We start from the raw sequence: 17,382 nt of genomic DNA on the forward strand, positions 1-17,382 counted from the left end.
GAGAAGGTCTTGGAGTAGTGCACAGGCTGCGTGCAGCCTGTCCACTGCTCCCAGAGCTGCGGGGGGGAAATCATATTTTTTTACTTGATTTCCCCCCCTGAAAACTAGGTGCGTCCTATAGGGCGAAAAAGACGGTACCCAGTGCTGTAATAGCAGGAGTCTACAAACTGAGTCAGCTGTAGTAACCACTCCCTTCTGGCAGCCACTTGTGCCCTGGCTCCCAGCACAAAGATCACCACTCTTTAGTTTGGCACATGTTGCAAAGAACTTGGAGGGGGAGGGATTTTCGACAGTGCCAGATGTGGAAGGGGGACAACAGGCCACTTTTCTGTCCTCTGCATGTATAGAGGCTTAAGGAAAGGGAAGGGGTTAGCATCTTGTTTGCACGAGATGTTGGGAAGGCAGCTCACTAGGATTCCCAATGCATTCCTCCTTTTCTGAAGCCCTTCTTCTTCCTGAAACTATCTGCATGTGCAGATGAGGCAGAGAAGGGAAAGGGGATTTGTCGTACTTTGTGTTGATGTTCAAGGAAAGCAGATGCACGAGTGCTTTTCCAAGGCCTCCCCAAAGTCCAATGTTAAGTGAGAGAGCAGCCTCTGCTTACTTCTCTGTGCATGCCGGTAGAATTCGGGTAGAGAAGCCTCGGTCTGTTGTGGGGAATAGCAGTACAGTCGTACCTTGTAATTCAAATGGCTTAGTTGCCGAACATTTTGGCTCCCGAATGATTGAAAGCCGGAAGTAATTGTCTCGGTTTTTGGACATTCTTTTGGAAGCTGAACGTCCAGGGGGGTTCTGCGGCTTCCGATTGACTGCAGGACCTTCCTGCAGCCAATCGGAAACCGCGTCTTGGTTCCCGGACATTTTGGAAGTCAAACAGACTTCTGGAATGGATTCCATTTGACTTCCAAGGTACGCCTGTCTTTTTTCTTAAAAAACAATGTTTGGAGTGGCACAAAGTTTTTTTTAAAAAATGGGTATTGACTGCAAGGTTTTCCTCTTCCTTGTAGCTAGATCAGAGACGGTGAACCTCAGGCCCTTCGGCCCTCCCTGTCTGGCCCTTGAAACTCTCACAAAGCCACATCCCCCACCAACCTTGCTTCCCTCTCTCCTTGATAGTCTTTGCCTGACTGGGATGTGTCTTTCATAGATGGTACCCGACTTGGAGAAGGAACTACAATGGTTAGACCTTTGTAATGTGTGAGCTGAAAAAGCTCTTATTACTGATATTGGCTAAAACTAGAGAAACAACTTTTAAGCTCTTTCATAGATGGTTCCTGACACCGCAGAGGTGCAATAAAATCAGCCCCATCACTCTGCTGAAGGGAATGTGGCCCTTCTACCACATTTGGTGATTATGTGAAGCTATAAACATCTTTCAGGAGATTAGCACAGTGACTCAACAGTCAGACCTTTGTGCCCCGCAATTAGCTCTGATTGGAAGAATGGAGACTTGCTACATAAAGGGCTTATGACATCTTTATTGGTGGCAGTGAGGCAACTAGTTGCATGCAAATGCAAGAGCTTGCACAATTTATCAATAGACTGTTGGCAGCAACAAATTTGGCCCATTGCTCCAAGGGAAAAACTTACCAAACAAGTACAGGCTTTAAATGGACAACAAAAAGACAATGGTTTTTAGTGAGATTTGGTATGCATTTATTGGTTCTGTTCTTGGCTAACAATTGCAATTTTTTATTCAGGAGCTTGGGATGGGTCAGGCAGGTTATTTTTGTATATTTCATGATGGTTATTTATTTGCTTGTATTTTTTTTTTTAATTAAAAAGCTTGGCAATGAATCACTGGTAGTTATAGTAACATTGCAATCTTTTATCCCGATTCACTGTACTCTTTCTCTACAGCAGGGCTGCCGACCCTTATCCTTGTCTGGTCATGTTGGTTTCGATAGTTTGCCAGATCAGTTGGTTAATAAATCTACCCATCAGGGGTTCTGCTTCAACATTCTCTGTATTGGTAAGCAAAATAGCTATCAACAGTATGAATGATTTCATTTTAAATCTCATTCTCACAGAAAATCTGAAGCTTTGAGAAGGGACTGTTACCATTTTCCATTGACTATTGCCTGCAGGATAGTTATATTATATAATTGGGCTTAATTATCCTTAACTGTGTTTTCAAAATTTATGTTTTCACAAAACTGTTGGTTATCTTTTAACGGGTTACTACTCATTTATTGGGATGCGGGTGGCGCTGTGGGTTAAACCACAGAGCCTAGGGCTTGCTGATCAGAAGGTCAGCGGTTCGAATCCCCGCGAAGGGGTGAGCTCCCATTTCTCTGTCCCTGCTCCTGCCAACCTAGCAGTTCGAAACAACGTCAGAGTGCAAGTAGATAAATAGGTACCGCTCTGGCGGGAAGGTAAACAGCGTCACACTGATTCACATGTGCTTTCCAGACCTATTTAAAAGATGCAGTATGCATATTGTATTTAGCAATCTACTTGAAAGTTGTTATTGTTGTTGTTGTTATTATTATTATTATTAAAGATTTTTATTGGTTTTCAAAAATACCAATGTAACAGAACAATATTTCCCCATAAGTACATGTATATGGGCAGTGGGTGCTAGTCACCAGGGTGTTCATTGGAATATTTTATAATATTTCAACAAAAATCATCCATATCGGATACATTGTTCAAGGCACATACCCCCTAAGTTATTTTCTCAGATAAAGCAGTTGTCCATACATTCTGTTTCCATTTGAGATGTGCAGGTGATCAAGTCCTTTCCAATTCTTTGCTACAAGTAATTGTGTTGCCACCAGAAGAAAAGTAACAAGTTCCTTGTATAATAAATTAAGCTGAATATCTTTGAAAATTGTCGATAAACCTAGGCTCGGATCACATTGTATGTTCTGATTTGTGATTTTGCTTATTTCTGTAAATACTCTTTCCCAGAATGGTTGCACTCTACTTGAAAATGGAAATATTGCTACATCCCGCCCCAAAAGACGCTTCAGCTTTTGGTGAAATTCTTGTCTCTGATCTGAAGCAGTCTACTACTGTGTGGTGCTCTCCAGATACTTTGGATTGCATTTCACATCAGCCCCAACAACGATTAAAGCAGGCATAGGCAAACTCGACCCTCCAGATGTTTTGGGACTACAACTCCCATCATCTCTATGTAACAGGACCAGTGGTCAGGGATGATGGGAGTTGTAGTCCCAAAACATCTGGAGGGCCAAGTTTGCCTGGGCCTGGATTAGAGATTATGGGAATTGTAGTGCTCAACATTTGAATGGCCCCATGCTGGCTACCCCAGTTAGCATGTGCTGCTAGCACTTGGCCCAGTTAAGAGTGTGGCAAAACATTTATATCTTGTTGTCAAGGTTCTAGTACCAGTTCAGGTAAACAGATGAAGTTCTGAATTGGGGTTGAAGATTGGGCTAGAGTATTGCTCCAAGTCCCTAAAGGTTTGCGGGGGGGGGGGATGTTGGAGGAAATATTCTGAAAAACAGCCTTGCCAACACTGTGGCATGAGTACTATGACTTGGCCACAGACTAATGTTAATCCAAGCCTCATCCCACCCCCAAATTTTCCGGGAACAATAAATAGCCAACAGCCTTGTATTCTCACGATAGTCTCTTTTGAAAGATAATAAGGTGTAGAGGGAACAAAAAATGTTATAGGCTGAGTTGAGCTACTTAGTAGGAGTTTTGCTCTCAAAGAAGCTACCAACCTATCATAAGCCACTATGGTATGAATGTTATTCCCATAGAGTGAAAAAACAAATTGAGGGTGAAGCGGGAAATACAAATATGGTTGAGAGGGAGCATAGGGTACAGTGGTACTTCGGGTTACATATGCTTCAGGTTACATACACTTCAAGTTAAAGACTCCGCTAACCCATAAATAGTACGTCAGGTTAAGAACTTTGCTTCAGGATGAGAACAGAAATCGTGCTCCGGCGGCGCGGCAGCAGCGGGAGGCCCCATTAGCTAAAGTGGTGCTTCAGGTTAAGAACAGTTTCAGGTTAAGAACAGACCTCCAGAACGAATTAAGTACTTAACCCGAGGTACCACTTTATAGTACTGTGTGTGCCTTTATGGGAAATGACATAGTGATCCGATACAGCTACAAAGAAATGCAGAAAGATTGTGTTTTCTCTGAATAAACCCCGCATTAAATTATAACAAATAACTTTTTTCATTCCCACCCCCCACCCCAAATGTGAGAAACGTCTTTATGTTGCAGTGAAATTTCTCTAGTTCTTTTCATATAAGTACATGTTTACCTGTCTTCAATTTTAGGCGAGACAGGAATTGGGAAATCAACTTTGACTGATAGTTTGTTTAATACCAGTTTTGATGACCGTGTGTCAACACACTTTCAGCCAAATGTAAGACTTAAAGCCGAGACATACGAACTCCAAGAAAGCAATGTTCGACTGAAGCTGACCATTGTCAATACCGTTGGATTTGGTGACCAGATAAACAAGGAAGATAGGTTAGTATCTGCTCACATAAATAATGTCCTCTTAATTTGCCCTGTGACATGTCAACTTGGCTCTGACAAGTGGGTGGTATGGATAGTGTTTCTGATGCAATTCTATTTTATTTTTTGACATCATGTACCCACTTCCCCTTTGCTAGAAATCTCTGGGAAGTCTGCAATACAAATGTTAAACAACAATACATTGAACATAATATTTAGAGAAATTGCCCATTTATGCAGGCTAATATGGGAAGCATTTATTTTAAATCACAAAATAAAGCCTACTATCATTTTATCGACAGATTATTTTGGAAAAACACTCCAATCCTAGAGGCAATGGTCAGGATCCAAACGCCTACTGTATGCTTGCCCAAAGGCTTGTTTGTGACCGTTGTAATGTCAATTTTTTTCCCACTGGGCAGCTGAAAGCAGTCTGCCATCTGTCATGTAGGAACAGCCGTTAAAAAACAAACGAAGTCCCTTTTGGCTAGATGAACAGCTCTTTGGACTTTGGCCATTTTCTTAGGATTAATTAAAACGATCCGGTGATTTTATTTATTTTATTTTAATTTTGTCTGTTGTACTACGTTATGTTTGTTTTTTTTAATTGTATTTTTGTGTGTGTGTGAAGCTTTAGTCGCACTTCTGTACAGCACCCTGTAATCTTTTTTTGATGAAGGGCCATGAATAAATATTTTGAATAAAAAAGTAATAAAAGCTAGTTCCTGGGATGTATGGAACTAAAATACTGTACAAATTTAATTTTTTGCTCTTTAAGACTCACTTTTTCCCTCCTAAAAAGTAAGGGGAAATGTGTGTGCGTCTTATGGAGTGAATGCAGGCTGCGCAGCTATCCCAGAAGCCAGAACAGCAAGAGGGATTGCTGCTTTCACTGCACAGCGATCCCTCTTGCTGTTCTGGCTTCTGAGATTCAGAATATTTTTTTTCTTGTTTCCCTCCTCCAAAAACTAGGTGCGTCTTGTGGTCTGGTGCGTCTTATAGAGCGAAAAATACGGTACATACATTAATAAATAAAAAATCCACCATGGAACAGTTGTGGCCAAGGCCATGCAATTAATTTGTGCAGGATTCTCAACCATTCCTAAATCTGCTCACCATAGCAAGGTGCACTTGCCCTTCTGGTGAGTGTGACAAGCCATCCCAACCACCCTAAGCTGCAGGATGGCCCCATCCATGTAGCAGACTGAGGTGCTGCTTTGGATGGCAGAATCCAAGGGGCACCTGCTGCCAAAGCGAGGAGAAGCGGCTACAGTGGTTTCCAGCGGGATCTCATGTGATTCCTGTGAAATTGCGTGGTGGCCTCTGGAAATCTCACCAGAGCTTGAAAGCTGCAGTTGCGCAACCCCGAAATGCGAGGCTTCGGCAGGGGCATTGTGTGCAGGCTGGCACCTTCCTGTTTCGCCTCGGTCAGCAAAATGGGACAGGCCACCCCTTGTCAAATTTGTGTGCTCCTGTCTCTCTCCAGCTCCCATTTAACCCATTCTTAGCCCCAACTGGTGCTGACCAGCCTCCCTCGCCTCCTGGCCTTTTTCAGTGATAAGCATCGGTTGCCTGTGAACAAGCACTGGGCTCTTCCAAGGCATCCCCACCCCTTCCAGTCAGAGCTGATTGTGATGGGGTTATGTGCTATATGATCAGCAGCGGTAGGAGCTTTGCCTAATGCAGGCATAGGCAAACTTGGCCCTCCAGATGTTTTGTGACTACAATTCCCATCATCCCCGACCACTGGTCCTGTTAGCTAGGGATGATGGGAGTTGTAGTCCCAAAACACCTGGAGGGCCAAGTTTGCCTATGCCTGGCTCAGAGACTGAAGAGGGAAGAGGCAGAAGCGGCAGCTTGTTTCTCACTGTAAGTGGCAAGAAGGGGAGAAGTGGCTGCGATATCAGTCGGGGAGCTGGGAGGATGGATGAGGGATGATGGCGAGGAAGCAGCAGTGGAGTCCTTGGCACAGCTCTAAGCTCAGGAAGAAGGTGGGGGATAATTTATGTGGTGCTGCACTTCAAAGGTGCTTTCTGAAATTCTGCACTGCGTGGGAGACTCCGTGTCCTCTTTAGTTTCCTCTTCCTCCTCCCAGCATCTGCCAGTGCTAGGCAGTGATGAGTACAGGAGCAGCTCGTGCTTCCCACCACACAACATGGGATGATCGCTGACTTTGAACTTCAGAGGAAAGCACCTCTCAGGCTCAGTGCAATGTGATATCCGCGCAAGAACCAGTGTGGTGTAGTGGTTAAGAGCGGTAGTCTCGTAATCTGGGGAACCGGGTTTGCTTCCCCGCTCCTCCACATGCAGCTGCTGGGTGACCTTGGGCCAGTCCCACTTCTCTGAAGTCTCTCAGCCCCACTCACCTCACAGAGTGTTTGTTGTGGGGGAGGAAGGGAAAGGAGAATGTTAGCCACTTTGAGACTCCTTCGGGTAGTGATAAAGCGGGATATCAAATCCAAACTCTTCTTCTGTGATGGTGTTATGGCAACACCTGAGCCAGGATAGTCTGCCAAGCCTAGCCAAAATGTGTGGATTTCTGTGGCTGTGCCCTTGTTATTTTTTAAGCTGTCCTCATGATTAGAATATTACTTGAAGCAATATAGAGAAGAACTGATTAAAAGTGTGGTTGAGTTAATGCCACTGCTGTTTTATTGTGCCTTTGACAGCTTGTGCACAGCAAAGGTCAACAACTTTTTGGGGTGTATGAGCCCATTTGCAAATTGAGAAACTGTTGTGGGCACCACAACCAAGCACATATCACAAGCTATTCTACTGGTGGCAGCAGAATGCTTCTTTCAAGCCTAATTTCAGCTGTTGTGGGATAGGGGACCCTGAGGGACTCAGTGAAAGCCTCTGTGGGCAAATGGGGACATGGGCTCATGTATTAGAGTGAAACTCACTTCTGTCTTCTAATATTGTATTTCCCCTCCTCTTTCCAGCTACCAGCCAATAGTGGATTACATAGATGCACAGTTTGAGTCTTACCTGCAGGAAGAGCTGAAAATTAAACGCTCCTTATATAATTACCATGACACTCGCATCCACGTGTGCCTCTACTTTATTTCACCCACAGGGCATTCCCTCAAAAGTCTTGATTTATTAACCATGAAAAATCTCGATAGCAAGGTAAGATGTTAAAGCCAGCTTTAGAGGAAAAAATATAGCAATAATCTTTCTTGCAGCTGAACTCTTAGAGTATTCACAGGGGCCTTTAAAAAAATATAGCAGCATTATGAAAATACATTTAACATGCCATTTTAACTGCAATCCAGTCTTGTTGTCAAGAACGGATAAAGGTTTCAATAAAAATAAGCATTGCATAAGTGAAATTGAGTAAGCCTTTCCCCTGTCCAAAGTTTACTTAAACATCGTTCATCATGTTCAGTTTTTAAAAGCCTGTTACTTTGAAGAAAACTCAGGATAAAGTTATTTTGCCTTTGAACAAGCAAAGGGATTATAGTGCTTCATAACAGAGTTGTAGAGAAGCAATGATGCCTGAGGTGAAATCGGTGACTGGATGCGATGAAATATCTATGCACTCTTACCTCTCCCTGACTAGAAACCTGGTTTTGGTCACCTGTTTGGTGATTTCATGCTCTAGGCCTATTCTTGGGGAAGTGACAGGAATATAGGGCAATGGTTTTTTAGCAGGAAAAGGTCTACTAACCTACCTATAGGGATAAAACAGTTAAAAGACTGAGCCTAGGACTTGACGATCGGAAGGTCGGCAGTTTGAATCCCTGCTACGGGGTGAGCTCCTGTTCCTCGGTCCCTGCTCCTGCCAACCTAGCAGTTCGAAAGCACGCCAAAAAAGTGCAAGTAGATAAATAGGTACCACTCTGGTGGGAATGTAAACTGCGTTTCTGTGTGCTGCTGCTGGCCACATGACCCGGAAGCTGTATGCCAGCTCCCTTGGCCAATAAAGCAAGATGAGCACCGCAACCCAGAGTCGTTCACGACTGGACCTAATGTTCAGGGGTCCCTTTACCTTTACCTTTACATTTACCTTTATGTACACTAAGCCCATAACTTATGTGCATTAATCTTGTGCTCATTTAACTTTACACGCTTGGCAAAATGTTTAAAAAAATAAAAAAGGGGGCGAACTTTGGCAATCCCATCCGCCATTGCACCCAGTGTGTTTTGACTAGATGTGATTTTGGCCTTAGGCATGATCCCCAGAATTTAGCCCTTGTGTAAGTTGGAGGCTTACTATACATTGCTTTGAATTTACTTTATATTAATTTTGCCTATCAGGAAATGTGGGCTTTTTACATCCTTGTTATTACTGCTTCTTAAAAATCTATGACTATAGCTCATATTGATATTTCAGTATAGACCCTGACACATATATAGTCTGAAAAATGCATCTAAGAATCTGCCAGATGAGAATATAGTTGTTGCTTTTTAAAAAATGACAGACAATAGAAACTGCTTCTAAAGTGCTAATATACTGATCTCAGCCCCTCTAAAAATGTTGTAGAGATAAACTGTACTGAAAAACAAAGGCAGCATTTCAAGATACTTTTCTTGCTCTTTTTATAGCTTCATGCAATTTCACTTCTTAATCAGTAAGACAGTGAGGAATGTAGGAAATAAATTGAAGCAGCTGGTACCAGCAAGCTAGATAGTTGTGACCAATTGCATGTTTATTTTATGGTTATTAGAAATCCCAACTCTAGATTTAATATTATCTCTTTTTAGAAGTCACATGTTAAAAAGAAAACCAGGAACAGTAGACTTTGCCCAAACAGTCGCTGGGTTTTGTTTGTTTGTTTGCCAAAGCAGTTGCTGGGTTTTGTGTGTGGAAACGTGATCTCTAAAATCAGATGAAATTAAAACACATTTATTAGGCAACTGGAATTCATATCAACTCTCCAGGATGGATGTTTAAACAATTTTTCACAGATATCATTTCAGATAAAAGAATAGTTCATGTATAGTTAAGGTCTGAGTGTGCATATCATCTTAATGAAAGGTGAACAAAATGTTTAGATGGCCCAATTCTATAGAGCGCATGACCTGCTGGCTTGCTGCATTTTCCAGTGAAGACCTAGTATGGGTCAAAGCATCTAGATTTTTATCATCCACGTCCTTGGTTATGGCTGTCAACCCAAGCCGCATGTGTGTATGGAACTGTCACTGCCAGCGATGGCAGATGGAGCTGTGTAAGCACATAGCGTGTGTTTTTTACACCATTGCCAACAGTGAGTCAGTTCTCCTCCTGCATATGTGCAGCTGGGGTTTGTAGCTCTTTATTTACAGAGGAGTTCATGGTGTTGTTGAACTGTAGATAATTCAAACTAGACTATTTCTAATTTTAGATTTATATTGATATGGTCTAGGTAAACATTTTGACTTCTGGGGGTGAGGCTTTACATTAACCCATGTGGCATTTTGTTCAGCAGCCTTTGCCATTTCGTTGTGTAAGCTCTTCCATGTTAAATAAAATAACAGCCTTTTGTACTTTTTTTTTTTTTGAGATGCAAGTACCATTAACTAAAACAAGTACTCATCAGAGGGAGTGTAAAATTAATTTAAAACCAAAGAGCAGAGTCTTCTGCACATGATTAAATAATTAAATCGCAGGTTCAGCCAGTTCTATTTAAAGCAATGGCTGTTCTAAAGCGGCAATGTATCATCATGAATTGTGGAACTCAAGGAAGGTACATGCCTCAAATGCTTTATCATTAGCCTAAATTGCCAGGAGAATGCCCTTGGTAGCAACCTGAGGAAGTGTAGGTGTGGTCTTAGTTGAACAAGGAACTGGAGAGGGACACAAACGAAGTCGCTTTCAATCTGACTCTGTCGCCTTCACCAGACCATCAACTCTACCCAGGTCCCACAATTTTGCCCAACCCTTTCTCTCATTTTCTTAACTCTTCCACTTATATTTCTCAGTGAGGGTAGCTGGAGAAGTTTTAATCGAGGTTTCACCAGTGACTCACCTAATTAGCTAGGAATTCAGGTTGTTTTTTTTAAAAGGTGTGAAAGACGTAGATCTGATTTCTTTTTTTAGCTTGTAGCTGAGTCAGAGGAAAACATCTAGAAATGTGGATCAAGCACAAAAGAAACATTATACAAGCAGCAATATAAATAGTCTTTCCTATAACTTTAACCGGATGGCAGGCAGACAGGAAAGCTAGGATTCATCCTATATCAAGCATTTGAAATTGGTTATAATTGCCAGCATTTATTTAGAAGCTCAAGATAATTTTGACTTATAAATCAGGAGGCTCTGAAACACTTCCAGAGATAAGGAATTTATTTAAAAGTTGCAGAGCATTTTACTGAAGTGCAAATTGCTAGCAGAGGACCCTTTGTGAAGATCATTACTGTTTGGTTAGGTAGTTCATTAAACATAAAGCATAATATAACTAAGATCTTACCTTTCCCTCTGAAAAGTAAACAGATTCCTTAGTAAAAAAAAAAAGTTAAAAAATTACTGAAATTGCTGTCATTTTTTTTATGTTCATCCTTTTGGATAGCTCATTGTTAACAGGTAAAGTTTTAGTATAATTTTCATGTCTTCTTTAACAATGCTGAATGTATGGTTTTAGTTAATGTGGATCAAGGTCCAAATGACACTACAGATAAATGAAAACTATAAGTTCTTTGCTTGAGTTTTCTCTGAAGCAGCTTGTAGTAATGAAGAGGCTACTTGGTTGAGTCAGTAACCGAGTATCTTGTTGTAAGAGCCTATTCAGTGATTATGATAATTTGTGTCTAAGAAATTACATGCAGGAATTTGACAAGAACGTATATCACAACCACATACTTCTTACTTCTTTAAATAGGTGAACATTATTCCACTTATAGCCAAAGCAGATACAATTTCTAAATCTGAACTGCAGAAATTTAAGATCAAAATCATGAGTGAGCTGGTCAGTAATGGAGTCCAGATCTACCAGTTTCCAACAGATGATGAGAGCATTGCCAAAATCAATGCCAGCATGAATGTAAGTACTTCACTGACCCCACAACAACATATTCAAACAAATCTGTACTGACAATTGTTTGCCATGATATCTATAGTGGATACATCTCACTCAGACAAGGGATAGTGATAACAAAATGGACCCTAAGGAAAATTCTTTTGAGTGGGACATGGCACTATACTGGTTGCAAAGACTGGCATTTTGAGACTAGGGCAGGAATGTTAAAAAATCCCCCTGTTTCCCCCCCAATGGTATTTACTGTCTTCTTAAATTCTGAACTATTTCTATATTTCACAGAGACACTTCCATGTTCTTAAATGGTGCAGTTATCTTTCATGTAATTAGGATATACCATATTTTTCGCCCTATAGGACGCACCGTCCCATAAGGCGCACCTAGTTTTTTTGGGGGGAAATAAAGGGGAAAAAATTATTTCCCCCCCAGGCACGGGGCTGGGGCGGGGGAGACCCGAGCTTCCCCAGCCCCCAGAACAGGCAACTCTCCGCAAGCCGCGGGAGCCCAGCGCAGGGCTCCCGCGCCTTGGAGAGAGCTGCGCCAAGTCTGGGCGCACTGAGCTCAGCGCGCCCAGCCTTCGGCATGCAGGCAACTCTCCGCAAGCCGCGGAAGCCCGGCGCGGACTCCCACGGCTTGCGTAGATCTGCGCGAAGCCTGGAGAGCAAGAGGGGTCGGTGCGCACCGACCCCTCTCGCTCTCCAGGGTTCAGCGAAAGCCTGCATTCGCCCCATAGGACGCAAGCACATTTCCCCTTCATTTTGGAGGGGAAAAAGTGCGTCCTATGGGGCGAAAAATACGGTATGTTATTGTTTATATTGTACTTTTTAATATATTTATTGAGCTGATAGCAATGCACCTTTATTTACTCTGTTTCACAGGGACACCTGCCATTTGCCGTAGTGGGGAGTACAGAAGAAGTCAAAATTGGAAACAAAATAGTAAAAGCTCGCCAGTATCCCTGGGGCATAGTGCAAGGTACTGAAATAGAAAGTCCTTGTGTAAGTACTGTTTTGCATAGTAAATGTGAAAGGTACGCAAGTAATATCTTATTTCGTTTCATTAGTGGAAAATGAGAACCATTGTGATTTTGTGAAACTTCGGGAAATGCTGATTTGTACAAATATGGAAGACTTGAGAGAGCAGACTCACATGCGCCACTACGAACTGTACCGGCGGTGCAAATTGGAGGAGATGGGCTTCCGAGACACCGATCAAGAAAACAAACCCGTCAGGTAAGTGAGTGAGCCTTCCCCATGTTTTCAACAATTAAAACGTTTATTTACCCTCCTCTCTTGTATGGCCCCTTACTTGTAGCAGCAGGAAAAATATTGCAAAAAACTAAATGAATCTCTTATTCTTTTACTTAAAGCACTTAGATAGTCATCATTCTGAATGCTGTTGGGGCTGTCCCTAGTTCAGTGGTAATTAGGCAGTATGAAATATACCGTGGTGGCAGCAAGAGTTGCATTAGTGCTAAAACTGCAAAGCAAATCAGCAGGGGAAATCTGGCTGTCAGGTGCAGTTGTGGATTATAGCCCAAGGAACTCTGTTGCTGTGCTGAATGGTGCTCTGTTCAGATTATGACAGTCATCCAGCTGGCTCAGGAGCGCAGCACTGATGCTGGAGGTTGTATCAGAGGGCACACGGTTGCCTTCCGTGGTCCTGCAGCAATATTGGCGCTACTGCTTCTGAACTGAGCATGATGCAGACAGAAGTGGAAATGGTGCTATTTTAGTTGAGAGTGGCTTGAAGAATGGCGAGTCCTTGCATTATCCTCTACTGAAGTGGTCCTTTTCCTCTCTGAGAACAAAGAAATTGAAAGGTAACTGTGTGGAGAGAGTATAGGCTTGAAGTGGTCCAAGGTAATTGTATTCTCAGGCAGGAAGGTAAACCTAAGACATTTTCTAATTTCTTTCAGAATTCCTTTTTGCCAGTGCCAGTTCTTCCTTCATGTGCACTATCTTCTTTTCCTTTCCTTTTGTCTTTCCGACTAATGTAAGTAAAAACTTTCTCTATAAACTTTCTTCTTTGTGTTTCATTCCTACTGTCCTTCCTCTCCTGTTACTAACACCTAAACACCTAAAGTTGTGCTGTTGATGCCTGCGCAGAAAAAGTTTAAGCAGTAGCCGAGTGGATTGGAATTCACTGGCACCAGAAGTGACTTGGGTGGAATCTGCGCACACATACGCAAAATACACGGAAAAAATACACTGAATTTGCCATAGCTCACCATCACCATCTAGTGTCACATTTGTATATTGCACTTTACAACACACTTAAAACGCTTTATTTGCAGCTGTGTAGCTAAGTCCTTGATATTTACTCTGTAGGTACTGACTGGGTTTCTGTGATAAACCAAAATAGGCCCTTTCCATATGTTACAGTATTGCACTGACTGGAAATGCCAATTGATTTTGTGCAATTCAGTGGGGAGCAAAAAAAATAGATAAGCATCAGCTTATCTATTTAAGGATCAGACTATGGCAGGATTGCCAAGACTCAGACCACTGCTGACAATATGGTATTCCATACTTCTCTTCAGACATAATCTCTAGGGAGGGATCCCAAATTCCCGGGCAATTTGTACAGTCTTCAGCAATACTTAAGACTTTGGAGTGAATCATATTCAAGGTGGAAATGCTGAACTAGTCAGGGTGTAAAGCAGGAATGTGGAACCTGTGGCCCTCCAGATGTTTAGCTGCACTATACTACCAGCATCGCTGACAATTGGCCATGTTGGCTGGGCTGATGGGAGTTAGTTGTCTAACAGCATCTGGAGGGCCGGGGTCCCTTGCTCCTGGTGAAAACAAAAACCAGTGGCATCTCAATAACTGGGTTCCTCTTTACTTTTTTTGTTTTTCTTTTTACAAAATTCTAAATTCAAAGGCACCTTTGCTCCTTAATAGATGCCAGGAGTGGGATAATTGGAAGACCTCTGGCTGTTTTCATTATTAGAGTGATACTGGAATCGGCTTTCAGCCGTAAGATCAGCAAGTTTTATTCTGATTCAGAGTAGTCTCTTTTACTGGAAAGTGACTTTGTAGCGAGAACAGCTGCAAGAATATCAAGCTGTCCTTGTGCAAGGAAGGAAGGACACTTCCAGCATCCTAAGAGGAAGTTTCCAGAGAGAGAGAGAGAGAGAGAGAGAGAGAGAGAGAGAGAGAGAGAAAAGAGAGATTCCAGACCTGGCATGTGAAGAAGAGAAGAATTGGAAAGCCAGGCAAACAATGAGAAAATGACATTCTGTGTGTATTCTATATGCACCATTAGGCTGACTTTGTTTTTGAAAAATCATGCAGAGGCTCAGTGCCCTTGTGAACTTACGACTTAGCACTTCTAGCCTAACTACCCCCCCCCCCCAGAATTAAGTTCCCTTTCTATCATACAGGCTTACCTCCAAGTTTAGGGTCTAGGCTTAAGAATGAAATCCCACAGCCTCTCATGCAGGGGGCTTTGTCCACTTCGCCATGATTCCTTTATTGCCCTGCATTCTATTCATAATATCGCTGCATGTCACATCCTGATACATTTTTAGAGCTGACATGCATTTTGGCCACAATAACATACTATGGTGAGGCACCAGACTTCAGACATTTCAACCCACTGGTCACAGTGCGTTGTAGGCAATGTCCCACATTCTTTTGCCTCAAAATAAGGACTGAAGGATGGCACAAATGGAGACATTGGGTGAACCTCTGAACTGCAGGCCCCCTGAATTTCTCAACACCTGCCCTAAAACATTGATACTGCTCAGTTTGACTGGTATGTTGTATTTATTCTTTATGTCGGTTGGCTCAACCTGTTATAGTAGTGTGACACATAGACATGGGGTTAATGTCTCCGACCAATTTCCCCCGAAACAATTTATATAGTTATTTAAGAATTTAATAAGGCAAGAAGTTAAACAGTTTTTGAGAAAACTATTTATTGCGGGGTACGTGTGTTAGAGTTTAAAAATAACATAAACAGAGATGAACACATCCAGCCAAGCCCATCTGTTCTGGACTGCAATAGTTTGCATCCCTCACTTTAGCTTCTGAGACCTTTTCCTGTTTTCGCTCCTTTCCACTCTTGTAACGCTTTTGCAGTGTTTGAGCTTTTTCAGTGTTTCAGTCCCTTTCTCCGTTGTAGGTCTTCAAATCCACCTCTTCTAGTTTCTGGTGCCACAGCCTGCTGAACAGCTACCCTGTCTTCTCGCTTGACTTATCTACAGTATTTTCACTCCCCTACCAATCTTTTAGCTAGTTGGGAGAGGAGTGTTCGGCTGCAATTTAAATCCTGGCTGGGGAGTGACACAACTTAGCAGAGCAGTGGGGTCACCTCTGCATTCGTAGCTCTGCTGATCACGCTGATTGGAGGAGAAGGTGGGGGGCAGGCAAACTGCTCACCCAGCCTATGGAGACTTGCAGAACTAGGCAGACTGACACCTCTGCAACAACTCCCACAGCCTGGCTCAGTCGCCAGGTTCTTAGGATGAGCTGCTTAACAGGGCTGCTTAATCCTCATAAGAAAAACTTCCCTGTAAACTTTTGACCCTCCTGTGCACAAGAGCCTTTAAATAAAAAAAGGAACAATTTAAGTACTCAAAACCCAACACGAAATGACTTCACACCTCACAATAAGAGAAAAATTCTACAAAACCTTGACATAAATAAGCATTTATTTATGCAAAAATAAAGCAGTTCTGGAAATGGAATCTATTTGCATAATTTTGCATGGATTATAGCATTAGGATTTCCTTGATGTGAGCAGCTGTGTATTTATTTCCAGCTATTGGAAGGCTAGTTGGTGATACCTGTCCACAACCTGTCCTCTGTAGAATAATTTGTTTGCTTTTATCCTTCATGCTTTTAAATTTTTATTTTAATTGTTAGGTCATGTGGGCCTTTTAGCCCCTTATGGACTTGAATTTGTTGTTGCGAAAGTTCTAAAATGGTAACGTCTTTTAAATAGTGAGATTGAATCTAACTACTGTAAGAACAGAGGATATTAGCTGAAATCGGAAAAACTTTCTCAATCCCCACAACCTATGCTTTTAAGTCTGTGCACATTGTATTTATGGTAATGTGAGTGTCTGTTCTGTTCATTTTGCACATGGCAGACTGACCTTGCATAGTTCCTGAAATGCAGGTCATTGTCACAAGGGAGCATTACCTTGCTACAACTGTTCTGGGTCAGAGAACATCTCAGATGAAGCTTTTCAAAGGCTCCGGAATCTTTTTGTTGAAGCCAAATCTGAAGGGCTGTTTACCACCCTTGTTACAACTTGAATAACCTGTGCTGCCTTTCCCTCTAATTGAGCTCAGAACTGCAACGTTGCTTGGTGAAGAACTGGTCTGTATTCTTGCTATTAAGATTAAGATCAAATTAACTAATGACTTTGCATATGTTACTCGAAAGGATTACAGAGAGCCAGTGTGGTGGTGTGGTTAAGAACGGTAGACTCGTAATCTGGTGAACCGGGTTCACGTCTCCGCTCCTCCACATGCAGCTGCTGGGTGACCTTGGGCCAGTCACACTTCTCTGAAGTCTCTCAGCCCCACTCACCTCACAGAGTGTTTGTTGTGGGGGAGGAAGGGAAAGGAGAATGTTAGCCGCTTTGAGACTCCTTCGGGCAGTGATAAAGCGGGATATCAAATCCAAACTCTTCTTCTTCTACAGTATAGTAAAGAGATAAATGGGGGGGGGATGCATAAAATTGGTGGAATACAGTAAAAATTACATGCTGTTGCCTTTCACAAGTGACAAAGACTGCTTACATTTTATGATCCTCAGTCTACAGGAGACGTACGAAGCCAAGCGGCATGAATTCCTTGGTGAATTACAGCAGAAAGAAGAGGAGATGAGGCAGATGTTTGTCCAGAGGGTCAAGGAGAAAGAAGCACTGCTGAAAGAAGCTGAGCGAGAAGTAAGAATGCCTGCCTACTGTTCTGAATTTGATCTGTTTGCAGTGGTAGTGTGAACAGATAACATACT

General features: G+C 42.4%; 1 protein-coding gene across 8 annotated transcripts in view; it reads left to right on the forward strand.

Annotated features, from left to right (window-relative positions):
- SEPTIN10 (septin 10) overlaps positions 1-17,382 on the forward strand; it is a 53,087-nt gene that overhangs the window by 8,200 nt on the left and 27,505 nt on the right. For 2 of the 8 annotated variants that reach the window (XM_083610812.1, XM_083610810.1), the window contains exons 3-9: positions 1,861-1,972; positions 4,267-4,462; positions 7,393-7,579; positions 11,251-11,412; positions 12,285-12,381; positions 12,470-12,638; positions 17,182-17,314. In XM_083610812.1, the coding sequence (XP_083466938.1) occupies positions 1,861-1,972; positions 4,267-4,462; positions 7,393-7,579; positions 11,251-11,412; positions 12,285-12,381; positions 12,470-12,638; positions 17,182-17,314 (1,056 nt within the window). Of the gene's footprint in view, positions 1-1,860; positions 1,973-4,266; positions 4,463-7,392; positions 7,580-11,250; positions 11,413-12,284; positions 12,382-12,469; positions 12,639-13,324; positions 13,402-16,507; positions 17,088-17,181; positions 17,315-17,382 lie in introns of those variants that run through there. The other 6 variants (XM_083610813.1, XM_083610811.1, XM_083610802.1 and 3 more) reach the window with 5 other exon arrangements.

The sequence above is a fragment of the Podarcis filfolensis genome, assembly GCF_964270895.1.
Source record: "Podarcis filfolensis genome assembly, chromosome: 4".
NCBI lineage: Eukaryota > Metazoa > Chordata > Lepidosauria > Squamata > Lacertidae > Podarcis > Podarcis filfolensis.